A 21,561-nucleotide genomic window follows, 5' to 3' on the forward strand; every position below is an offset into this window, starting at 1 on the left:
TTTTAAAGAAAATACCATTTATAAAATGAAATCTCAAATATAGGTCTAATATTCAACTTCAGGTTTTTTAAAATTTCTAATGTATTAAGGCATTTAAAATTCTAAACAAAAGTTCAAAACAGACAAAACTAAGCTATGATGTTGGAAGACAGTAACTGCGCCTGGAAAGTAAAAGGGTGTATCATTTGGGTGGGGTCATGGAGGGCTTCTGGCATCTCTGCTGCATTCTATTTTGACTTGGGTGATGATATGTTTACTTTGTGATAACTCACTGGAGTAAACAATTATGAATTATGTATTTTCTGAAAATTTGTTCCACACCAAAATTTAATAATAATAAACATAAAAAGAAAATAGAGTGCTATTATGTCTTGAAACATTTGTAAACTGCATTTTGAAATTGCAGTTTGCATTTGGCATTAACCAATTAAACATTAGCAGAATGACCTGAGAAATGTGTTGATTTAACTGTATCTAATTAACGGTCATTTACAAATACCTTTAGATCTCTATAAATCTTCATGTTTTATAAAATTTGCATCAGCCTCACCCACATTTTACTCACCACTGTTACCTACCACTGGCAGTAACTATTGTCACTATGACTAACACTAGTGGTCCTCACAAAACATGGAGTGTATTTTTATTTAGTGAGGGCTGGTCTTAGGGTTAGAAAGATGGGATAAACATCCCCTATTTGCACAAGTTCTGTCTATGGTTTTGTTTTTTTCCAGTGTCCCTAATTCTTCTCTTCCTGTCCTCCTTTTGCCCCCAAATGTAGGTTCCTACAGAATGTTCCTGAAACTATTCTTGGATTTCAATGTATTCTTTATGTAGAATTTTTTAATGTGTATACATTTTAGTATACATACATGGTTTGGGCTATAGATCTTATTCTTTTCTTTTTTCACCCAGCGTCATGTTTTTGAACAATTATCTCTGTTACCATGTGCACATCTGACAGCCGCAGAGTTTCCTCAGCATGTATCTACTACTTTAAAAAAATCTGTCTTTTTGTTTTGTGCTGAATAACAAAAAACACTGCAGAGAATATTTTCTTACCCATCTCTTGTGTAAAAAGTTTCTCTGGAATATATATCTGGGTTTGGGATAACTGGGTCATAAAGTATTCATACTTATCTTTGCCAGGTACTGCCAGCAAAGAAATCCTAATGCTTTCTAGAATAGTATCTCATTATGCTTTTAGCCTGTATTTCCCTGTTAGTGAGGTTGAGCATTTCTTTCATCCACATAACAATACAGATTTCTGGCTCTGTGAATTACCTGTTTATATTCTTTTCTCATTTTGCTACCAGGTTTCCAGGTACTTTTGACTAATTTAAACAAGTCACCCCAAAAGGACAAACTAATAAACAATTGATAAATTTGATATCAAAACTAAACATTTCTCTTCCATGAACAACACTACAGGCAAAATTCAAATAAAACAGATAACCCAGTGAGGGAAGATACTTGCGGTAACCAACATGAAGTGAGGGAGGAGGTCCTGTTCTACCTTATTTAATCCTCCCAAAGACCCCAGAAGTCAGTGCCATTATAATCTTCATTTTATAGACAAGAAAACTGAGACCAGAGAGGCTAAATCACTAGCCTAAGATCAAAGAGCTACTTGGAAGATGGACAACAGATTTACTCCCAGATTTATCTGATCTAAAAGTCTGTGCCCATATACACCTGGTGTGTACCCACAAAAAAATTTTTTAAAGGAGAATAAAGTTGTATGATTTTAAAAAGTCTATGCTCATAACAGTCACCTCCATTTCCTTCTAGCAGATTGAGAACATCCGTCCTCTACTTCCCACCTTCTGTTGTATCTTTTGTTTCCTTTCCCCTTCATCAAAGTCTGTATTTCTCAATAATATCAATGTCTCTAATGCTGGGACATTTATAGTTTTTACTCCGCTAGCCATGTGTGGTTCATACTGTAATTGTATTCCTACTTAGTTTTTTATTTTACAGTTAAATTAATGTTTCACCAACTAGAGTATCACCTCCTTGAGTACATGGACTTCTGACTTCTTTGTATTGCTGGAAACAACCAACACAGGGCCTTAAACATGAGGCCCTCAATAAATACACGTTGCTTTAAAACAAATAAATGCATAGAACACTTCTATATCCCTCTATCCCACTTCCTGCCATCAGTTTCCACAGAAAACAGAAGATAGAAATGCTTGCTATTTCTTTTAGGTACACTGCCTGTTTGCATTTGATCTTTGTCGTATTCGTGGCTAATGTAAACAGTTACAGCTGAAAGATCTGAAAGATTTAGTGCCATGTTGGGCCAGACCATTCACTGATTGAATCATCTGAGGCAGTTATCTCTGTTACTTGTTTTAGTTTTCTTATTGGTGAAATGTAGAAGATTGTATGCCTTGGAGTTTTTTGGACAGAATAACATAAGAACATAGAACTTAAGTAATTATGGTATATGGGCGAGTAAATAAAAATAAAAGTTCATCTGGTTTTCTTTTTGTATTTTTTGAGACAGAGTTTCGCTCTTACTGCCCAGGCTGGAGTGCAGTGGCACGATCTCCACTCACCGCAACCTCCGCCTCCCAGGTTCAAGTGATTCTCCTGCCTCAGCCTCCCATTACAGACATGACCATCACACCCAGCTAATACTGTGTTTTTAGTAGAGATGGGGTTTCTCCATGCTGGTCAGGTTGGTCTCGAACTCCCAGCCTCAGGTAATCCATCTGCCTCGGCCTCCCAAAGTGCTGGGAATTACAGGCGTGAGCCACCTCGCCAAGCCCATCTGGTCATTGTTAAGTCCCCTGACTAATAAATCTCTGACCTATAAATCTATGTGTGGCCATATGTAGGTACGTTTTTTTCTACTGTATTTCTTTCTTTCTTTCCAAATGATGACATAAGTATAGCATTGGGGGCCAGAGTAGTACTAGAATTGGAAGTAAGCCAGTGAAATCTAGAAACAAGCAGAATTGAAACCAAGAAAAATAAACCTTCAAGGCTGATGGTTAAACACAATTACAGGATATTGAGAAAGGCCCCAAATATGTTGTCAACGAGCAGGTCAAAAACGAAGAGCTGGAATGGACAGAGTCACCTGTCTCTTCATTTCTTTTTTAGTTATTTATTTTGAAATATATTTGCAGGAAGTTGCAAAGATAGTACAGAGAGGTCCCAATATCCTTCACCCAATGTTTACATCATACGTAATCATAGTACAATATAAAAACTAGGAAACTGACATGGGTAGTGTGTACAGTGCTATGTCATTTTATCACATGGGGATCTGTGTAACCATTCATTTCTGCAATCAAACATAAGATTCTTCCAATCACCACAAAGATCTCCCTCTTGCTACCATTTATAGTACAGAGTTTGCTTTTATAGGAGGATAACAGTAAGTAGAGGGCAAATTCAAAGCCCAGTCTAGGAGCACATCCAGGGTGTGGGGAAAGTCAGTGGAGGAAGGTTGTTCCTGAACTGTCTCTAAACCAGACTCTCCAGTGTGTCAGGAACTTTGGGTATCTCTCACTGTTATAATTATGTATTATTATATATAATACATATATGTTATAATAGCAGAAAAATACAGAGAAACTAATTTCTTTGAAGCAACTGTTCCTTTAAATAAGAACATTAAGGAGAAATTGCTTGACTATAATACCCATTCCAGGCAAGCAACCAATCTGTGTAGATCTGGGTCTCCAAGGTGATGGGATCATCTCTACATAATCATCCACTACTGATATCCCCTTTGGAAAAACTAAAGCGAGGGGCACTGATCTGAAGAAATGTAAAGGTCACTGAAAGACTCATATACTCAAAAAAACCAAATGTCATGTAAGAAAAGAGAAGCCTAGAGGTAAAGATACATAATTATGATTCTCTCCTTTCGGCCGGAACCGCCATCTTCCAGTAATTCGCCAAAATGACGAACACAAAGGGAAAGAGGAGAGGCACCCGATATATGTTCTCTAGGCCTTTTAGAAAACATGGAGTTGTTCCTTTGGCCACGTATATGCGAATCTATAAGAAAGGTGATATTGTAGACATCAAGGGAATGGGTACTGTTCAAAAAGGAATGCCCCACAAGTGTTACCATGGCAAAACTGGGAGAGTCTACAACGTTACCCAGCATGCTGTTGGCATTGTTGTAAACAAACAAGTTAAGGGCAAGATTCTTGCCAAGAGAATTAATGTGCGTATTGAGCACATTAAGCACTCTAAGAGCCGAGATAGCTTCCTGAAACGCGTGAAGGAAAATGATCAGAAAAAGAAAGAAGCCAAAGAGAAAGGTACCTGGGTTCAGCTGAAGCGCCAGCCTGCTCCACCCAGAGAAGCACACTTTGTGAGGACCAATGGGAAGGAGCCTGAGCTGCTGGAACCTATTCCCTATGAATTCATGGCATAATAGGTGTTAAAATAAATAAATAAAAGACCTCTGGGCTGAAAAAAAATAATAATAATAATAATTATGATTCTCTTAAAGTATCCATATAATATAACTAGTGTGGATAACTTAGAAAATTTAACAACAAATGGCTGGCAAAAGAACTATAATCTATTTTTTAAAGGAAACTAGCTAAGAATATATGGGCCAATATTAACAATGAAATAAAATCAAAATGAAACATTTGACCTCAGATAGGAATTCTCAAACATTTTAGGCCCAAAACCTTTAATTTTATTTCATCTAGATTTTCTTATTAACCTTTGGTACTTATACATATTTTACTTACAACTGTCATACTCCTTTTAGACAAAATATTTTATTTAACTTTGACATTTGCTTCTTTTTTTTTTTTTTTTTTTTTTTTTTTTGAGGCGGAGTCTCGCTCTGTCGCCCGGACTGGAGTGCAGTGGCCGGATCTCAGCTCACTGCAAGCTCCGCCTCCCGGGTTTACGCCATTCTCCTGCCTCAGCCTCCTGAGTAGCTGGGACTACAGGCGCCCGCCACCTCGCCCGGCTAGTTTTTGTATTTTTAGTAGAGACGGGGTTTCACCGTGTTAGCCAGGATGGTCTCGATCTCCTGACCTCGTGATCCGCCCGTCTCGGCCTCCCAAAGTGCTGGGATTACAGGCTTGAGCCACCGCGCCCGGCGACATTTGCTTCTTTACATTTAACTGAAGCCTGTAATCCCTGGAGTTTTTATTTTAATGATTAGTTTTCCTTAGAACACTTTAAGAGAAGAAATATAAAGTGATTTAATATACATTTAAAAAATCATTTATTAAAAATCTGTTGCAGAGAAAAACATTTATTTTAGTAAACAAATCTAATTATATAGAAAACAAAATGTGAATATATAATAAGGGAAAAGGAATTAGATAACAACAATAAACACTTCCAATTAGAAAATTAAAAAATTAGTCTGGGTGTGGTAGCTTACACCTATAATCCCAGCACATTGGGAGTCCAAGGTGGGCTGATCATGTGAGGCCAGGAGTTTGAGACCACCCTGGCCAAGTTGGTGAAACCCCATCTCTACTAAATATACAAAAATTAGCAGGGTGTGGTGGCATGCACCTGTAATCCCAGCTACTTGGGAGGCTGAGGCAGAAAAAGTGCTTGAACCTGGGAGGTGGAGGTTGCAGTGAGCTGAGATTGTGCCATTGCCCTCCAGCCTGAGTAACAGAGCAAGAGCAAGACTCTGTCTCAAAAAAAAAAAAAGAAAGAAAAAATTAAACACAGCAGTCACTGATTCACAGCAATTTTGCAATGTGGCTGGGAAGATACTCTGAAGTTCCTCTAGGGGAGAGTATGTAATATTTCTCGATTGGGTCCAGATTCTGCTCCTTGGGAAGAGCTCCTTTGTCCATTGTTCTTAGTAGCTTGTGGCTCCAGGCTCTGGGAACATCTTCCCTTCCCATTATACTCTTGGTCCACATCTGGAGTGGGCATTTGAGAATAAGCCTCCTTGGAATTGTGCAGTTCTCTCAGCTTCTTTCCCATATATGGCTGGTAGTACAAAGTCATTTCAAGTCCCAAAGAGTCACTTTTAATATCTAGATTTATGGTTTAACAACACAACTCTCTTAAAAACATACACTTTTTATGTATTAGAGTCCAATCAGTTCCATGTTTCAAAAGCTACATCAACAGCTCCTTTCTAGACATTCTCCTTAGATTTGCTCTATTCATTGCTTTCTAGTTTCCATGACTCTCTTTCAACTATTTTCAGGTAAATTGAATTTATCAGGACTTCAGTGATACAGTCAAACTTTTAGTCTATTTTCCTTAAACCATTTTGTCTAACTATATCCTTTAGTTGGACCTTGATTCTGAGACAAATACTTTCATAGAAGCTTTTCAGAGGTTTTAACCATGGTGTCAAGACCATAATCTCATTTAATCTTTGCTACAAGGCTGAGTTTAATCTTTGTTGCTCACAGCTCTCTCTGTTTTATCTGTTAGTGGTTATGGTTAAGAGCAGTTGTGTTTTCCAACTCTTAAATCCCCCAAATTTCTAGACTATATTATTTTTTATTCCTGCTACAAAATGGCCATTTATATATCTGAGTTTATCTCTTCCATGTAATACCCTATGTAATGCAAACACTGGCAGGCAACACATTCTGTTTTTCAGCTTTCCCTTATAGTCACAAATTCATTCGGTGTGTTATTCTCTTATAAGTTACTGCACACAACAGCTCAACAAATGCTTTGCTCCTGGATAACATGGATCTCCCTTTCATCCTTCATTATCACCTACCATCAACTTTTAAGTCATTAATACATATGTTAATAACTTTTTGTTACAAAAGCATCCTGTTTCTCCTAGCAATTTCTATCAGTATGCATAATCCACGGTACATTTCAATAACTCTAAGAATCTCGTCAAATTAAAACACTGGGTTTATTTTTGCTGTTTATTTTGCTCATCCAGCCAGATTGGCTTGTTCTCAAACTGAGACCTAGGCCGACAACTGGAACATCGCAAATTGTCATGACAGTGGGAAAAAGAACAGAATGATCACTCACTGGCTTTGAAAAATTCCACGGTAGCACATATCACTTCCAGTCACATGACATTAGCCAAAGCAAGTTATGTGGCTATACCCAATTTCAAGGGGTAGGGAATTCTAACATGGACCTGAAAAGGAACTAGAAATATTTGGTGGGTGACATTAATGACCAAGACATCCTCCAGTATCTTTGTTTTGCTTTTCATACTTAGGACTACTGTCTAACTGGAACAGATTTTTGTATGGTGTGATGAGATCCAATATAGATCGTATCATTTATTGAAAAGCGCATCCTCTTTCCACTGCTGTGCAGTACTTCCCTTGTAATAAATCAGTGTTCATATATGCACAGCTCTCTTTCTGGGCTCTTGACTCTTTTCTTTTGGTCTACTTATCTACCCTTGCACAAACGGCATATTATCTTCTTTAATTTTTTTTTTGTTATATTCAGGGGTAGATGTGCAGGTTTGTTACGTGAGTATATTGCATGATGCTGAGGTTTAGGCTTCTAATAATCCCCTCACCCAAGTAGTGAATATATTATAGTACCTGATAGGTAGTTTTTTGTTGTTGTTTGGTTGTTGTGTTATTATTATTATTATTTTTTAGGGTCTCACTGTTGCCTAGGCTGGAGTGGTGCAGTGGCATGATTATGGGTCACTGCAGCCTCAAACTCCTAGGCTCAAGTGATCCTCTGACCTCAGCCTCCCGAGTAGTTGGGACTACAGACGCATGCCACTGTGCCTAGCCTGATAGGTAGTTTTTCAACTTTTTCTTTTCCTAAGAGATGGGGTCTTACTATGTTGCCCACGCTGGAGTTGAACTCCTGGGCTCAAGCAAGCCTTCTGCTTCAGTTTCCCAAGTAGCTGGGACTAGAGTCCCACACCACCACCACCCAAGTAGCTGGGACTACAGGCATGTGTCATCGCACCTGGCTTGCACATTATCTTCACTGTTATTGAAAAGACTGGATAACAGAGTGAATCTCCCCGCCTTGCTCTTGTCCTGGCTTAACTTTGATGTCTTTCTGTCTTTCTTTTCTTTTCTTTTCTTTCTTTCTTTCCTTTTCTTTCTTTCTTTGCTTCCTCCTTTCCTTCTTTCCTCCTCCTTTCCTTCTTTCCTTCCTTTCTTTCCTTTCCTTCCTTTCTTTTCTGTTTTCTCTCTCTTCTCTCTCCTCTCTCCTCTCTCTTCCTTCCCCTCCCTTCCCCCTCCCCTCCCCTTCCCTTCGAGATGGAGTCTTGCTCTGTCACCTGGTCTGGAGTGCAGTGGAACTGCAACCTCTTCCTCCCGGTTTCAAGCGATTCTCCTGCCTCAGCCTCCCAAGTACTGGGATTACAGGCACCCACCACCACGCCCAGATAGTTTTTGTATTTTTAGTAGAGACGGTGTTTCACCATGTTGGCCAGGCTGGTCTTGAAATCCTGACCTCGTGATCCTCCCGCCTTGGTCTCCGAAAGTGCTGGGATTATAGGCGTGAGCCACTGCGCCTGGCCAATGTCTACATTTCTATATAAAATTTAGACTTATCCTTGAATTTTATATCTTTGAATTTTTACCGCATTGGCACTGATTATAGATACATTTAAGGAAGACTATCTTTACAATGAGTCTACCAATTTTTAACATGTACATGTTTAATTAGGTTCTCTTTGATTCTTCTCATTGATATCGTATTGTTTTATCTAAAGAAGTCTTACAAATCTTTTATTGCTCAGAAACTTGATACTTGTATGCTTTTAGATAGTAACTTTTAAATTTTTTCATTTTTGATAGAAATTGTTTATCAAACTATTAGAAATTATTTCCAGTAACCTGTTGACATTAATTGGAATAGTGCATCTATAGATCTGAATTTTCTGTGTACACATATCAGGTGTACACAATCATATCACTGAAAAATGAGTTTTATTTATTCCACCATTATACTTTTTATTTCTTTGCTTGTCTTATTGAACTAAATAGGACATCTTACCTTGTTCCCAATCTTAAAGGTAAGCTTTCAATCTTTCACCATTTGATATATGACCTATGGCTAGTTTTTTGGTAGCTAATCTTTATCAAAGTAATTTAAAATATAGCAGTAATTTTTTATATGTATCTCTTGTAAACAGCATATGCTGGCTTTCTATTTAGTCTGACAATTTTTGTCTTTTAACTAGGAATTCAGATCATTTGCAATTTAATGTAATTACCATATGAACTTAAATACCACCCTCTTATTGTACTTTTATTTCTCTTCACTGGCCACATTTCTTTTTCACTTATTATTTTAGATTGCTTTTTATTATTGCATTATCCACTCCCACATTACTTTGGAAGTTTTACCCTCTTTATACTCTATCTGAAAAATTTTCAAAAAACCTGCCCTAGAAATCAGCTTTGCAAGGTATAATATTACTCTTCTTCTTTCATTACCATTTATGACGTATGTCCACATATCAGGTGAAGTAAAATTCAATGGGGCTAAGAAGGTGAGTAGCACAGTCTCTCTTCCCAAAGAGCTTAAGTCTAAGTCAACCTCTTCATTTTTCTTTTGAAGGATCTCCACGTCTCCCAAGTTCAGACCACTACTTTTCTTTCTGCAAATATCATATATTTACAAATAAACTAAATATTTTATGAGCTTATTGTAGAGATTGTCAGCTATTATATCAGTCTTTTTCACATATTAATTTTTTGGTTTGGGTTTGTCATTTCAAAGGATCCAGCTGTTTTAGATCTTTACAAGTATCTTTTTACACATTACAGCTATCCTCACCACAAGCTTCAAGTGAACTATTATCTCCACTATACAGAGGAGAAAACTGATTTCAGTGAGATTTTCCCAGGATCACACAGCCATTACGGGGTGGACACTGGATTTGAACCCAGACCTATACCCATCTCTAATGCCTATATATTTTTCCCACCTTATCACAGAAGTTGTCAAAATGTAGGCTAAATAACTGTAATATGTCTTGCTACTTTGAGTGCATATGACTGTCACTTGATTTTTTGAGGTATAATTACATACTATAAAACTTATTATTTAAAGTGCATAACTGGCTGGTTTTTATCACATTCACAACGTTGTGCAATGATGATCACTTTTGAATTCCAGAACGTTTTCATCTCACCACAAAGAAACTCCACCCTATTAGCAGTCATTCTATATTTTCCTTCCCCCAGCCCCCTGGCAACCACAAATCTACTTTCTGTCTGTATAAAGATGCCTATCCTGGATATGTCATATAAATGGCCTTTTTTTGTAGCCTTTGTGTCTGGCTTCTTTCACTGAGCAGGTTTTTAAGGTCTGTCCATGTTGTAACGTGTATCAGTACTTCATTCCTTTTATGGTTGAATAATATTCCGTCATGCAGATATACCACCCTTTGTTTATTCATTCATTGGTTGGTAGACATTTTTCACTATTATGAATAATGCTGTGTAAACATTTGCATGCAAGCTTTTGTGTGAACATATTTTTTCATTCTCTTGGGTAAACAGCCAAGAGTAGAACTGCTGGGTCATGTGGCAATTTTATGTTTAATTTTTTGAGGGAACACAGCATCCTTTCACATACCTACGAGCAATATAGGAGAGTCTAATTTCTCCACATCCTCCTCAACACTTGCTGTTCATGTTTTTCATTAAAGCCATCCTAGTGGGTGTGAAGTGATAGTCCATGGTGGTTTTGATTTCCATTTCCATAATGATAAATGATGTTGAAATCTTTTCATATGCTTATTTGCCTTTTGCGTATCTTCCTCAAAGTATTCAAGTCCTTGGTCTATTGTTTAAGTGAGTTGTCCTTTTATTGTTGATAGGAGTTCTTTATTTTGGACATTAAGGCTTAGCAAATACATGATTTGAAAATATTCTCCCATTCTGTGGATTGTTTTGTCATTTTCTTGATAGCGTCCTTTGAAGCACAAACGTTTCAAATTTTGGTGAAGTCAAATTTTTCCTTTTGAAGGGTGGGGAATTGCTTGTGCTCTGTAGATTAGTGGTTCCCAAACTTTTGGTGCCAGGGACTGTTTTGTGGCAAACAGTTTTACAGACTGGGGGGTGGGAGGGAGAGCATGGTTTCTGGATAATGCAAGCACATTACATTTATTGTAATATTCCTGTTATTACATTCTAATATATCATGAAATAATTATTCAATTCACCATAATGTGGAATCAGTGGAAGCCCCGAGCTTGTTTTCCTGCAACTAGATAGCCCCATCTGGGGGTGATGGGAAACAGTGACAGATCATCAGGCATTAGATTCTCATAAGCAGCAGGCAACCTAAATCCTTTGCATGCTAGTTCACAGTAGGGTTCACACTTCTATGAGAATCTGCCACTACTGATATGACAGGAAGCGGAGATTAGGCAGTAATGGGTGCCACGGGGAGTGGCTGTAAATACAGATGAAGCTTTGTTCACAGCCACTCGCCTCCTGCTGTGTGGTGTGGTTCCTCACAGGCCTTGAACTGCTCATGGGTCCATGGCCCAGGGGTTGGGGACTCCCTGCTTTAGATGTTATATCTAGGAAATGATTGCCTAATCCAAGGCAACAGGGACTTAGAACTATGTCCTAAGTATAATGTTAATTTTCACCATTTTCTGAGATAATGCAAGGACTTTGGAACATCTATCCCCGTCTGCTTATATTTCTGTTAAACGCCAACATACACACATACTGAAATCCCATATAATGCAGTATCATAATCATTTTATGCAGAAAGTATTCAGTTATACATATATTCACAATTTTTATTTTCTTGCCAAAACTTAATCTTCCACCAGGCCTTATTTTCCTTCTGCCCAAAAACTCTTTTTGTGTGTCCTTCCTTACTGTGGTTATGCTGCTGTTACATTCTCTCCATTTTTATTTTAATGTCTTTATTTTGCTGTCATTTTTGAAGAGTATTTGTTCTGTAGAGGATCTTCGGTTAAGAGCTATTTTCTTTCCACATTTTGAGGATATTTTTCTATTGCTCTGTTTCTAATGTTACTATTAAGAAAGACAGAAGCCTTTTGAGGTAATCCATCCTTTTCCACTGAGCAGTTTTTAAGATACTTTTTATTTATTACAGTTTCACTATTATTTCTCTAGGTATAGATTTTCCATTTATCCTATTTGTGATCTTTTGAACTTCCTGAATTTATGGTTCAATGTCATTCATCACTTCTGAAAAATTCTCAGCCATTATCTCTTCCAATATTGTCTCTGCCGTATTCTCTCTCCTCTCCCTTCCTGGGGCTCCAATTACAAGTGTGTTTGGTATTTTCACAGGGTGCTTTATGTCTTTCACCTCTTACTCCATTTTCGTCTTTTAGTCTCTGTGCTCTATTCTATATGCCTCCTTCTAATTTATAACCCAGTTTATCAACTCTTTCTTTAACTGTATTTCATCTGATAAACAGGTCCATTTAGTTCTTATTTTTGGTTATCTTTTCAGGACTAGAATCTCTAAAACTTTTTCAAATAAAAAAATTACACAAGTCAAGTAATTTTAATAACTGGAGTCCCTGTGATGTTATTATTTTTCTATTGATTCTGGCTTTTGTGAATTGTCTCATCATGTTTACTTGAAACACTTTCAGAAATGGTTTGAGAATTAGAATGATGTCATCATTTACCAGAGAGGATATTTCTTTCCAGGCACTGGAGAGTAATAGCAGTCTGTGACCAGGATTTGAGTTTTAGAGCTGGAGTACAATTAATATCTCCACTTCAACAGTCTTGTTGAAGTTTCCTCCAGTCTACTTGTGGCTAAACGAAGCCAATCGTTTAGTAGATTTTCACTAGAAAGACTGACATAGGCATGCTTTAAACTATTTTTCTATGATCTGATACTTGAAGGACAGCATGGCCTTACATAAAATCACTGGCTTACATGTTCTTTCCTTGAGGTTTTCTTCAAAATTCTGCTCAATTTTGCCTTGCACTTGCTTGTGAAAAGTCTAAATACCCAGTCTAATTCTAAGTCTTGGGAACTTGTCTTTATAGTCAAATAGTTTTTCCAGGGTATGTCTTGAAGTTTACTATTGATGATCAATTTTCCTGGTACTCTGTGGGCTCTTTCAATATGAACTCAAGTCTTTTTATTTGAGGAAAGTTTTCTTAGGTTATTGGTCTTTTTTTAAAAAAAAACTTCCCATTTTAAAATACATTTTAGATATACAGAAGAGTCGCATGAATAACGCACAGAATGCCTGTACACCCTTGACTCTGCTTCCCCTAATATAACAATTCACAGAAACATAGCACAATCATCAAAATCAGAAATGAGCATGAAATACTATTAACTAAACAACAGACTTTATTTGGATTTTGCGTTTTCTATTATCTATTTTTGGTGTCAGGATTTTGTCCAAGGTTTCACATTGCATTTAGTTATATCTCCTCAGTCCCCTACAGTCTGTAACAATTCTTTGATTTTTCCTCCTCTTTTATTTTGACACTTTCAAAGAGTACTGGTAAGTTATTTTGTAGAATGTCCTTCAGTTGACTTTGTCCTATGTTTTTACATGATTAGAATGAAGTTATGCAACATTTGCAGTTATATTGCAGTAATGATACTACGTAACTTCTCAGTGAATCATATTTAGGGGTTTATTAAGTCTTTACTGGTAATAATGAACTTTAATCACTTATCTATCAGGTTTCTCTTCTGTAAAGCTACAGTCTTTCCCTTTGTAATTCATACGTACCTTGAGGGACGTACCATGAAACAATACAAACCTGGTTCTTCAACTTTTGCCCACTCATTTGGCATTTTTCCTTCAGTAAGATGGGCCCCTAATGATCTCTCCTCCCCGCAGTATTTAGACTCTTGTGTAACCTCCTACATGGTCTCGGGGTTGGTATGTTTGGCAGAAGTAATGTATGCCACTTCTAAGATTAGGTGATAAAAGACACCGGGGCTTTCCTTGTAGGCATGCTTTTTTATGTGTTCTGTGTCTCCCTCTCTTGGGTCACTTCTTCTGTGGACAATCAGCTGCTATGTTGTTAGCAGGCCTATGGATAGTATTTAAGGATCTTACCACAGGCCCTTTTCTCTCTGGATGAGAGCCATTCCCATGGCTTCAGTTACAATTTGTTGGTGATGACTCCTCTGAGCATCTACTACCCTTCAAACCCATCAGTTATCACATCCCCATCAATTATCACATCCCCATTTGGATGACTCACAAAAAGTCTCACTTTCAACTGGTCAAAATCTGTACACATCACTTTCAACTTTATACCTGGATAAAGTTGATTGTAGCTCATGAAATAACACGACCAACCATTAGGCCAGAGCATAAGTCGTTTCTGTCACTGCCCTAGTATACACCATACACCATCCTCATCTCTCCTCTGGCTACTGAGTTACCCTCCTGAAGGGTTTTTCCAAATGTTCCTGTTACCCTCCTCTCATTCTCTTGACCTACAGCCTGCTTTTGTACCTAAGTCTTATTGGAACACAGCCATGCCCATTCACACACACACATACACATCCATATGCATATATATGTGTATATATACGTAGGTGTGTGTGTGTGTATGTCTAGGATGCGTCTGTATTATAATGGCAGAGATTAATAGTTGTGACGGAAACCATCTGGCCCTTTACAGAAAAGGTTTGCTTACCTCTGCTCTAAACTGAGGCAACAACCAAAATAGAAAAGGTTTGCTGACCTCTGCTCTAGGCAATAACCAAAATAAAGGACACAAAGCCCAACATCCGTAACATTACTCAAGCAGCCAGGATCTGATTCCCACCTATTGTTCCTGCACCAGCTCTTACCAATGCTCTTCTGCTTTCTGTGCTTCAACCATACTGTACTTCCTTCAGTTTCCTGAGTGCAACCCTGCTTATTCTTATTTCAGGGTCTATGTGCTGCACTCTTCAGAATGCCCTCCCCCATTCCCTCCTTCACTTAGCTCACCTCTACTTTTTTTTCAGGCAGGTCTCGGCTTAAACATCATTTATTCCACATAACCTTCTGTGAACTTCCCAAACTAAATGAGTCTATTGATTCCCATAGCCTAATTTGCTGATAACATCCTGTTGAACTGTAATGACATAATCAGTGTTGTTTTCCATCAGACTGTAAGCAGACACTGACCCTTTCTGTCTTGTTCAACGTGGGATCCCTAGAACTTACTTTAGTATCTGGCACACCTTAGGCACTCAATATTCTTGGCTGTCCCTTACGTTGCTGCATTCTGTCCACTCTCTTCAGATACTGTCCACATCTTTCTGTCCCCACCACATCTCCCCTACTTGAGCCAACTATCATGTTGTATCTGGAGTCTTTCAACAGACACCTGGCAGGTTTCCCCACTGGTGGATTTTTCTCCAGGGTGCAGCCAGGTTGACTTTTCTAATGCAAATCTAAAAAACTCTACTATCTAAAGCCCTAAAATGGCTTCCCATTGCTCTCTTAAAAAGTCTAAAACCCTCAGCATGGCTTACAAAACTCTTTGTAATTTAGATTTTACCTCTCAAAAGCACGTATGCTTACAGTCAAAATGATTCCCGTTCACATCCACAAGTGCTCTCTCCACTCTTTGCAAACAATATTCTCTATGCCTGCCTGAATCACTATTCTCCACACCTGTTTCACCCAGATAACGCCTACATAATATTTAGGGATCATCATCTCTCCCCACTGGAAGCCTCCTCATACACTCAAGTCTGGTTTAGAGGGTCCATCTATAGCACCTTCTACTCTACTTCTCCAAACACACATACCATTTGTAACATTAATCATATAGAAAGCGAGGTGAGAGAAGGGACTATCTGACTTCTTTTCCACTGTATTTCCAGTATTTATCACAGCGCTTGGTACACAGGAGGAGCTCAGTAAGTATTTACTAAATAAATGAATTTAAATGCTTCAACAATGAAGCTATTTTGCATCATTTCAAAAGAAAACTTTGAAAGATTTCATTGTCTTATTAAATCTTACTGTGACTTCTAATCCTACGCCCCTCAATTTATCCTACAAATCCAACATGAACCCCACACTCATTTGAACCAGCACCCCGAATTCTCTTATCAACTTATAATGTACCCTTTACATACTATATCTGTCCAATCCCCAGTTAATTTAGCAGTCTAATTTCTATCCTTCAGGTCCTAAGCTGCTCAACTCAGGAGCTCCATAAAGTTACAGAATCTTTCTAACTGGCTCCATTAAACTTAGGTTTTCTAACCCCACTCAGTTGTGAATATAACTTCAGTGGTACTTCCCCTTATTTCTGGCCTGTTCTCTCTCCTAGCATATGTCTAAGCTTTTGCCACTTATCTCAAGCTCCCAGATATGCTAGGCCTGTTCACTCTTGGTACATGATCCTGCTCCTTTGTCACCAAGAGAGGATAAGACACAAATCCTCTTTTTTGCTCTAGACTTTCTTTCCTTTTCTCTATATCTTTACCCTAAACCTGAAGCTTTTATCTGTGCTTTTGACCCCACTCCTTCTGGTCTGTTCTTGGACTCTACCTCACTGATTTTGGTACTGTCACATCTTACATTAATTTAACTTGCACAAAGGCAGCTCTACACAAGGTTCTACTGTGTGCTTTCACTGTGTTGCATCAGCTGAAGTCACATTCATTCCACTGCTTGTAGATTACTGTATACTAAGATGGCAGGTCATAGCTCTTCCATACCTGATATGCCTAATTAATAGAGAGGCTGAAGTGTCATAAATAGAGAAGTGATCGTGTTGCTGTTTTGCCCACTCCAACTCATCCCTGCTGAACTAAGCGGTGCTTAATATTATCTAGCCAGATCATAAGGCAGAGGAAAGAACTATGTGCTGTGAATGGGACTGAGACACAGTCATGAGTCATCTGCTCTCCCACAATCATCAATTATCAGGCATCCTCACCAATGAATTCATCTTCTCTTGGCGATTTGATTCTAGTGGTTAAAACCATGCTTTGTGCCCCCTCAACCCCAAATATGATCTCAAATATAAGCCACCAACAGCCATTTGAGAGTCAGCAATTAGAATCCTGGAGATAATACAGAGAGTCTTAGACCATATCTCCTCCCATACTGCTGTTTCCTCTAAGCCTTCAGTGCTTTTAGTCAGCATCTTTTCTAAGTCACAGAAATCACTAAATATTGGAATACATAAAACAGAAAGGTCTGAAGAGAAACGGACTGCTAGCTGATAGATGGCTGGTGAGCTTCAGGATGGAGAGGTAGGGGTGAGGACTGTCAATTCAAACAAGAATGCAAACCACTCAAAATAAACATTCTCCTAAAGCACTAAATATTTCTGAAGTCTGGCTGGGAACTTTGAGAAAAGAACACAGACCACAGCAGCCGTGTTCCTCAGATCTACATACTCATTTCCTTCTCCCCCTACCAAACACACACACTTAGCAAAGACTGTGCACTGATTATGAGACAAGGACTGAAGAAGCAAGAACTAGCTCTGCAAATAAAAAAAAGGCAAAGCAAACCCTTTACACACTTACTCCACCCTAAAGCAACTACTAATTATGTTATGCTTTGATCTTTTCAGCCATGTTCACTCACATATATTACTGTCAATATCTTTGGGGGAAAAAAACATGTAAGCAGTAAACATTTTAAGGACCTTTCACAAACCAAATGACAGCAGGTTTTTATTAACATATCTTACAATGTTGATTATTCCTAGTTTTGTAATTTCTGCTTAATTATAAAGATCAATTTAGCTTCTACAGTAATGTACTGTATTTAAATGATCATTCATACAAGATATCACACCAGTACATTTTTTGAATAATATACACACATCACTCTAACTTGGACCTGTTATTTTTAAAAGTGGGTTTATAAATGGGACTTATAAAAGTTATGGGGAAAAATTAAAGTTCTAGTTTAGCAGCATGCATGTATGTATTCAAGTACAATTTTCAACCAAGTGCTTTTTTAAAATTTACTGGTGACTAATTCACCAATATCAAAATAAACACTATCAAACACCCAAATTTTAAAGTTAAGGCTAATATTTTCACTTCACATCCATATGCACAACCATAAAACATTCCATTTTAAATAAGTAGTAATCAAAGTCTGAATACATTATACCATGTATATATAGCATCAGAGTTTCAAACTGCAGAATTATTCAAGTTCATGAATCCTGTAACAGTATTTACTAGAGATGTAAATTAGCATTTTGCTCTTCAACCACACTTACAAATGGTCTGGTATTCATAATGATCAATGCAAAAAGTATGACAGGCTGAACTTATGATACAGTATTTAAAAAAGTAGCAATGTGTTGGAAAGGACAGCTATTTAGTCAAACAGAATCATTTGAGTCTTACAGAAAGTTATCTTAATATTTTGGAAATGTATATAAAAATAGCAAGCTATTTCCATGTATTTTATTGTAGAACTATAGGTAATTTTTTTGACTTTTGAATACATTTGAATATGTACTGCTTTGCTTTCCATATTTTAATGCAAGGCCATCATTTAATATCCATTTTTATACTCTTGTAATGTCATATCATTACAAACACTTTTAGAACATGGATCTGACATTTTATACTTTATCATTAGATTTGTTTAGTTTATTTTACGTGTAAAATGTAATTTTATATAACAAGCCAGTCAAAAGTACCAGGGATAGCTTGATTTGATAGCACTATATGTTAAATACTCAATTACTGAATCATTTAGGAAAAAAAATCTTTGTAGCAATATATCACATGCTTTTCAGTAATTTTCCTTCTCATAGAGTGGGTTTTAGCTCAATCATTCCCATTTTACTGATTTTAAACCCTGCAAACATAAATTGTTTTCACAGCAGTTTCTAAGAAGAATGCAGAAGCAAGGCTCATTCATGAGAGTCATCACCACTGCGCCTTTTTTTTTTCCTTTTAGGAAACCAAGCAGAAATAGCAGTGATTACACTGCACAAATACAATATAGCTGAACCTCTTGAGCTGAAAGAAAGTTCCAAAACTTATGGTTCATTTCTGGGGAAGTCTGAGCATTTCTAATACAATCATATAAACAAAACCTTGTTTGGTAATAAAAGGTGGGCATGCACAGAATCAACATCTGCCCAATGTATGTACCTCTTGATTTTATAGTAAGATTTGTTATTACCTCTAGTAATTCATCCAACTTGAAATGGCAAATTTTGATTTTTAAGGACCCCCCAACCACACATATGCCCCCCAAAATGTACTGTATTATATTAACAGCAGCTATCTACTTATTTTACAGCTATTTCAATTATTTACCTGGGGAGAAGATTTATGAAATTCCTGAGAATGAATTCAGTTTTCAGCAAAGCCTTAAACTTTTAACAGATTCCTCACAATAAGAAAAAATTTTAAAGTTCTACTATTAGACCAACTTTTACTATACAATATTTCACATAAATCATGTTTTACATTTTTTTCTAATTACATACAGAAAAATTCTCAAATCAACACAAGAATGGCAGAGGAAAAAAGATGCATTATGCTTAGCAGATGCAAATTAAAACACAGACAGAAAGAAGCAGTAAAATGTCAAATAAATCACACCCACTCTAAGTATCAATGAATAGTTGATATGCATTGTTGGGAGAATCATTTCTGAATGAATTTGTGAACAAGTTGTGCTTCTTATTAGTTGTGCACTTAAAAAATGACCACTAAAGAATAATTTAACTTGTTATTAATGTTTTCCAGATATTAAATTATTATACCATTAATGTGATTACCAAGCACCTAATTTTGGAAAGGCTTCATAACGTATGTTTTCTTTTTCTCCCTCAGCAAAAGTGTTAATCCCCCAAATTAAGTTAAAGCTTATTGTTGAAAAATAAATTTGTAGCGAAAATGATGATATGATGCAATGCTGAGGTGGAGAGTCACAGCCCATTGTAATGTGGACCCCATCTTTTATTGATGTGATCAAAAGTATGAGAAATCCACTGTTGCTCAAGAACTTTGTATCTTTCCTTACAAATGTAGAGAGGTTTGCCTCGCCTAGAATAAAAAGAAAAAAAAAGTATTAATATCATACAAGGAAGATTTCACTTGCATTTCTTTCTTATTCTTTTTTTTTTTTTTTTTTTTTGAGACAGTCTCTTGCAGTGGAGCAATCTCAGCTCACTGCAACCTCCACCTCCTGGGTTCAAGCAATTCTGTCTCAGCCTCTCGAGTAGCTGGGATTACAGGTGCTCACCACCATGTCTGCCTCCTTTTTTATTTTTTTATCTTTTATTTATTCATTTATTTTTTGAGACAGCGTCTCGCTCTGTCACCCAGGCTGGAGTGCAGTGGCGCGATCACAGCTCACTGCAACCTCCACCTGCCGGGCTCAAGCGATCCTTCCAACTCCTCCCGAGTTGCTGGGACCACAGGCATATACCACCACACCTGGCTTATTTATTTATTTATTTATTTATTTATTTATTTATTTATTTATTTATTTTGTAGAGATGAGGTCTCACTATGTTGCCCAGGCTGTTCTCAAACTCCTGGGCTCAAGCAATCCTCCTGCTTCAGCCTCCTAAAGTGCTGAGATTACAGGTGTGAGCCACTGGGCCTGGCCAACAGATTCTTCGTGGCAAAAACCTCACATGGTAATTTGGTTTATTTCATGTTCCCTCAATATATTGATAGGGACAATATCTCAAAAACTAGAAATAGCTCTGAATTAATGACAGTCAGAATTTCTTTCTTTCTTTTTTTTTTTTTTTGAGACGGTTTCGCTCTTTTTGCCCATGCTGGAGTGCAATGGCGCCATCTCGGCTCACCGCAACCTCCGCCTCCCGGGTTCAAGCGATTCTCCTGCCTCAGCCTCCCAAGTAGCTGGGATTACAGGCATGTGCCACCACCCCAGCTAATTTTGTATTTTTAGTAGAGAGGGGGTTTCTCCATGTTGGTCAGGCTGGTCTTGAACTCCTGACCTAACGTGATTCACCTGCCTCGGCCTCCCAAAGTGCTGGGATTACAGGTGTGAGCCACCGCGCCTGGCAAGAATTTCTTAATATTAAAAAAATTGTAATTACAAAGCCAGGAATAGCATATTGGTTTTCACTGACCAAATTTCAATAAAACACCAGGATATATCCATGAACATCTCACCTAAGATCCCGGTCTTCCTCTCCATGAGCATCCAAATACACGGAACCCCAGAGGCAGAAGCGGTGACCTCGAATGATGATAATTACCGATGCATTGATCAAAAGGAAAATACCTGTTCCTGCACCACAGTTCTGAGAATGCTAAAAAATTAAAAATATATTAATGAACTTCATAATCAAATAGGCTTTATAATAAAATCAAGAATATCTTAATGCCTTCTAAATAATACAGTGATTTAAAAATAGTAAGATTTCATTTAAGTTAAACTTATAACTCCATTCCTAACACTTTATTATTAATACATTAAGAGGAATTTGGGTAAGGAATATCTAGTAAAGCAATTAAGAGCCAATCTAATTCAGAGTCTAGTATCTCCAACAGCACAGACGACTTTTGTTTCACAGCACATTCCCAAGTATATACCATTAAAGGATAGTAGGTGAAAGGAGAACTAGAATTGTACTTAAGGAAGGATTTACTCACTTAAAACCTCAGAGACTTTCTTTTTTTACTGTTCTACTGGATTACAAGACACACAAT

General features: G+C 37.4%; 2 protein-coding genes across 2 annotated transcripts in view; one reads left to right on the plus strand and one right to left on the minus strand.

Annotated features, from left to right (window-relative positions):
* The first annotated feature begins 3,866 nt into the window (after nt 1-3,866).
* On the plus strand, nt 3,867-4,405 carry LOC108516842 (60S ribosomal protein L21). Its single transcript, XM_017854507.1, has one exon. The coding sequence runs from the start codon at nt 3,923-3,925 to the stop codon at nt 4,403-4,405; it is 483 nt and encodes a 160-aa protein (XP_017709996.1). The 5' UTR covers nt 3,867-3,922.
* Nucleotides 4,406-17,527: 13,122 nt separating this feature from the next.
* UBR3 (ubiquitin protein ligase E3 component n-recognin 3) overlaps nt 17,528-21,561 on the minus strand; it is a 285,317-nt gene continuing 281,283 nt past the window's right edge. Inside the window, exons 39-40 of the mRNA XM_017854465.1 lie at nt 21,022-21,161; nt 17,528-19,917 (exon numbers count right to left, since the gene is read on the minus strand). Coding sequence (XP_017709954.1) covers nt 19,800-19,917; nt 21,022-21,161 — 258 coding nt within the window. The 3' untranslated portion in view covers nt 17,528-19,799. The remainder of the gene's footprint in view (nt 19,918-21,021; nt 21,162-21,561) is intronic.

The sequence above is a fragment of the Rhinopithecus bieti genome, unplaced genomic scaffold (genome assembly GCF_001698545.2).
Source record: "Rhinopithecus bieti isolate Rb0 unplaced genomic scaffold, ASM169854v2 scaffold_37314, whole genome shotgun sequence".
Taxonomy (NCBI): domain Eukaryota; kingdom Metazoa; phylum Chordata; class Mammalia; order Primates; family Cercopithecidae; genus Rhinopithecus; species Rhinopithecus bieti.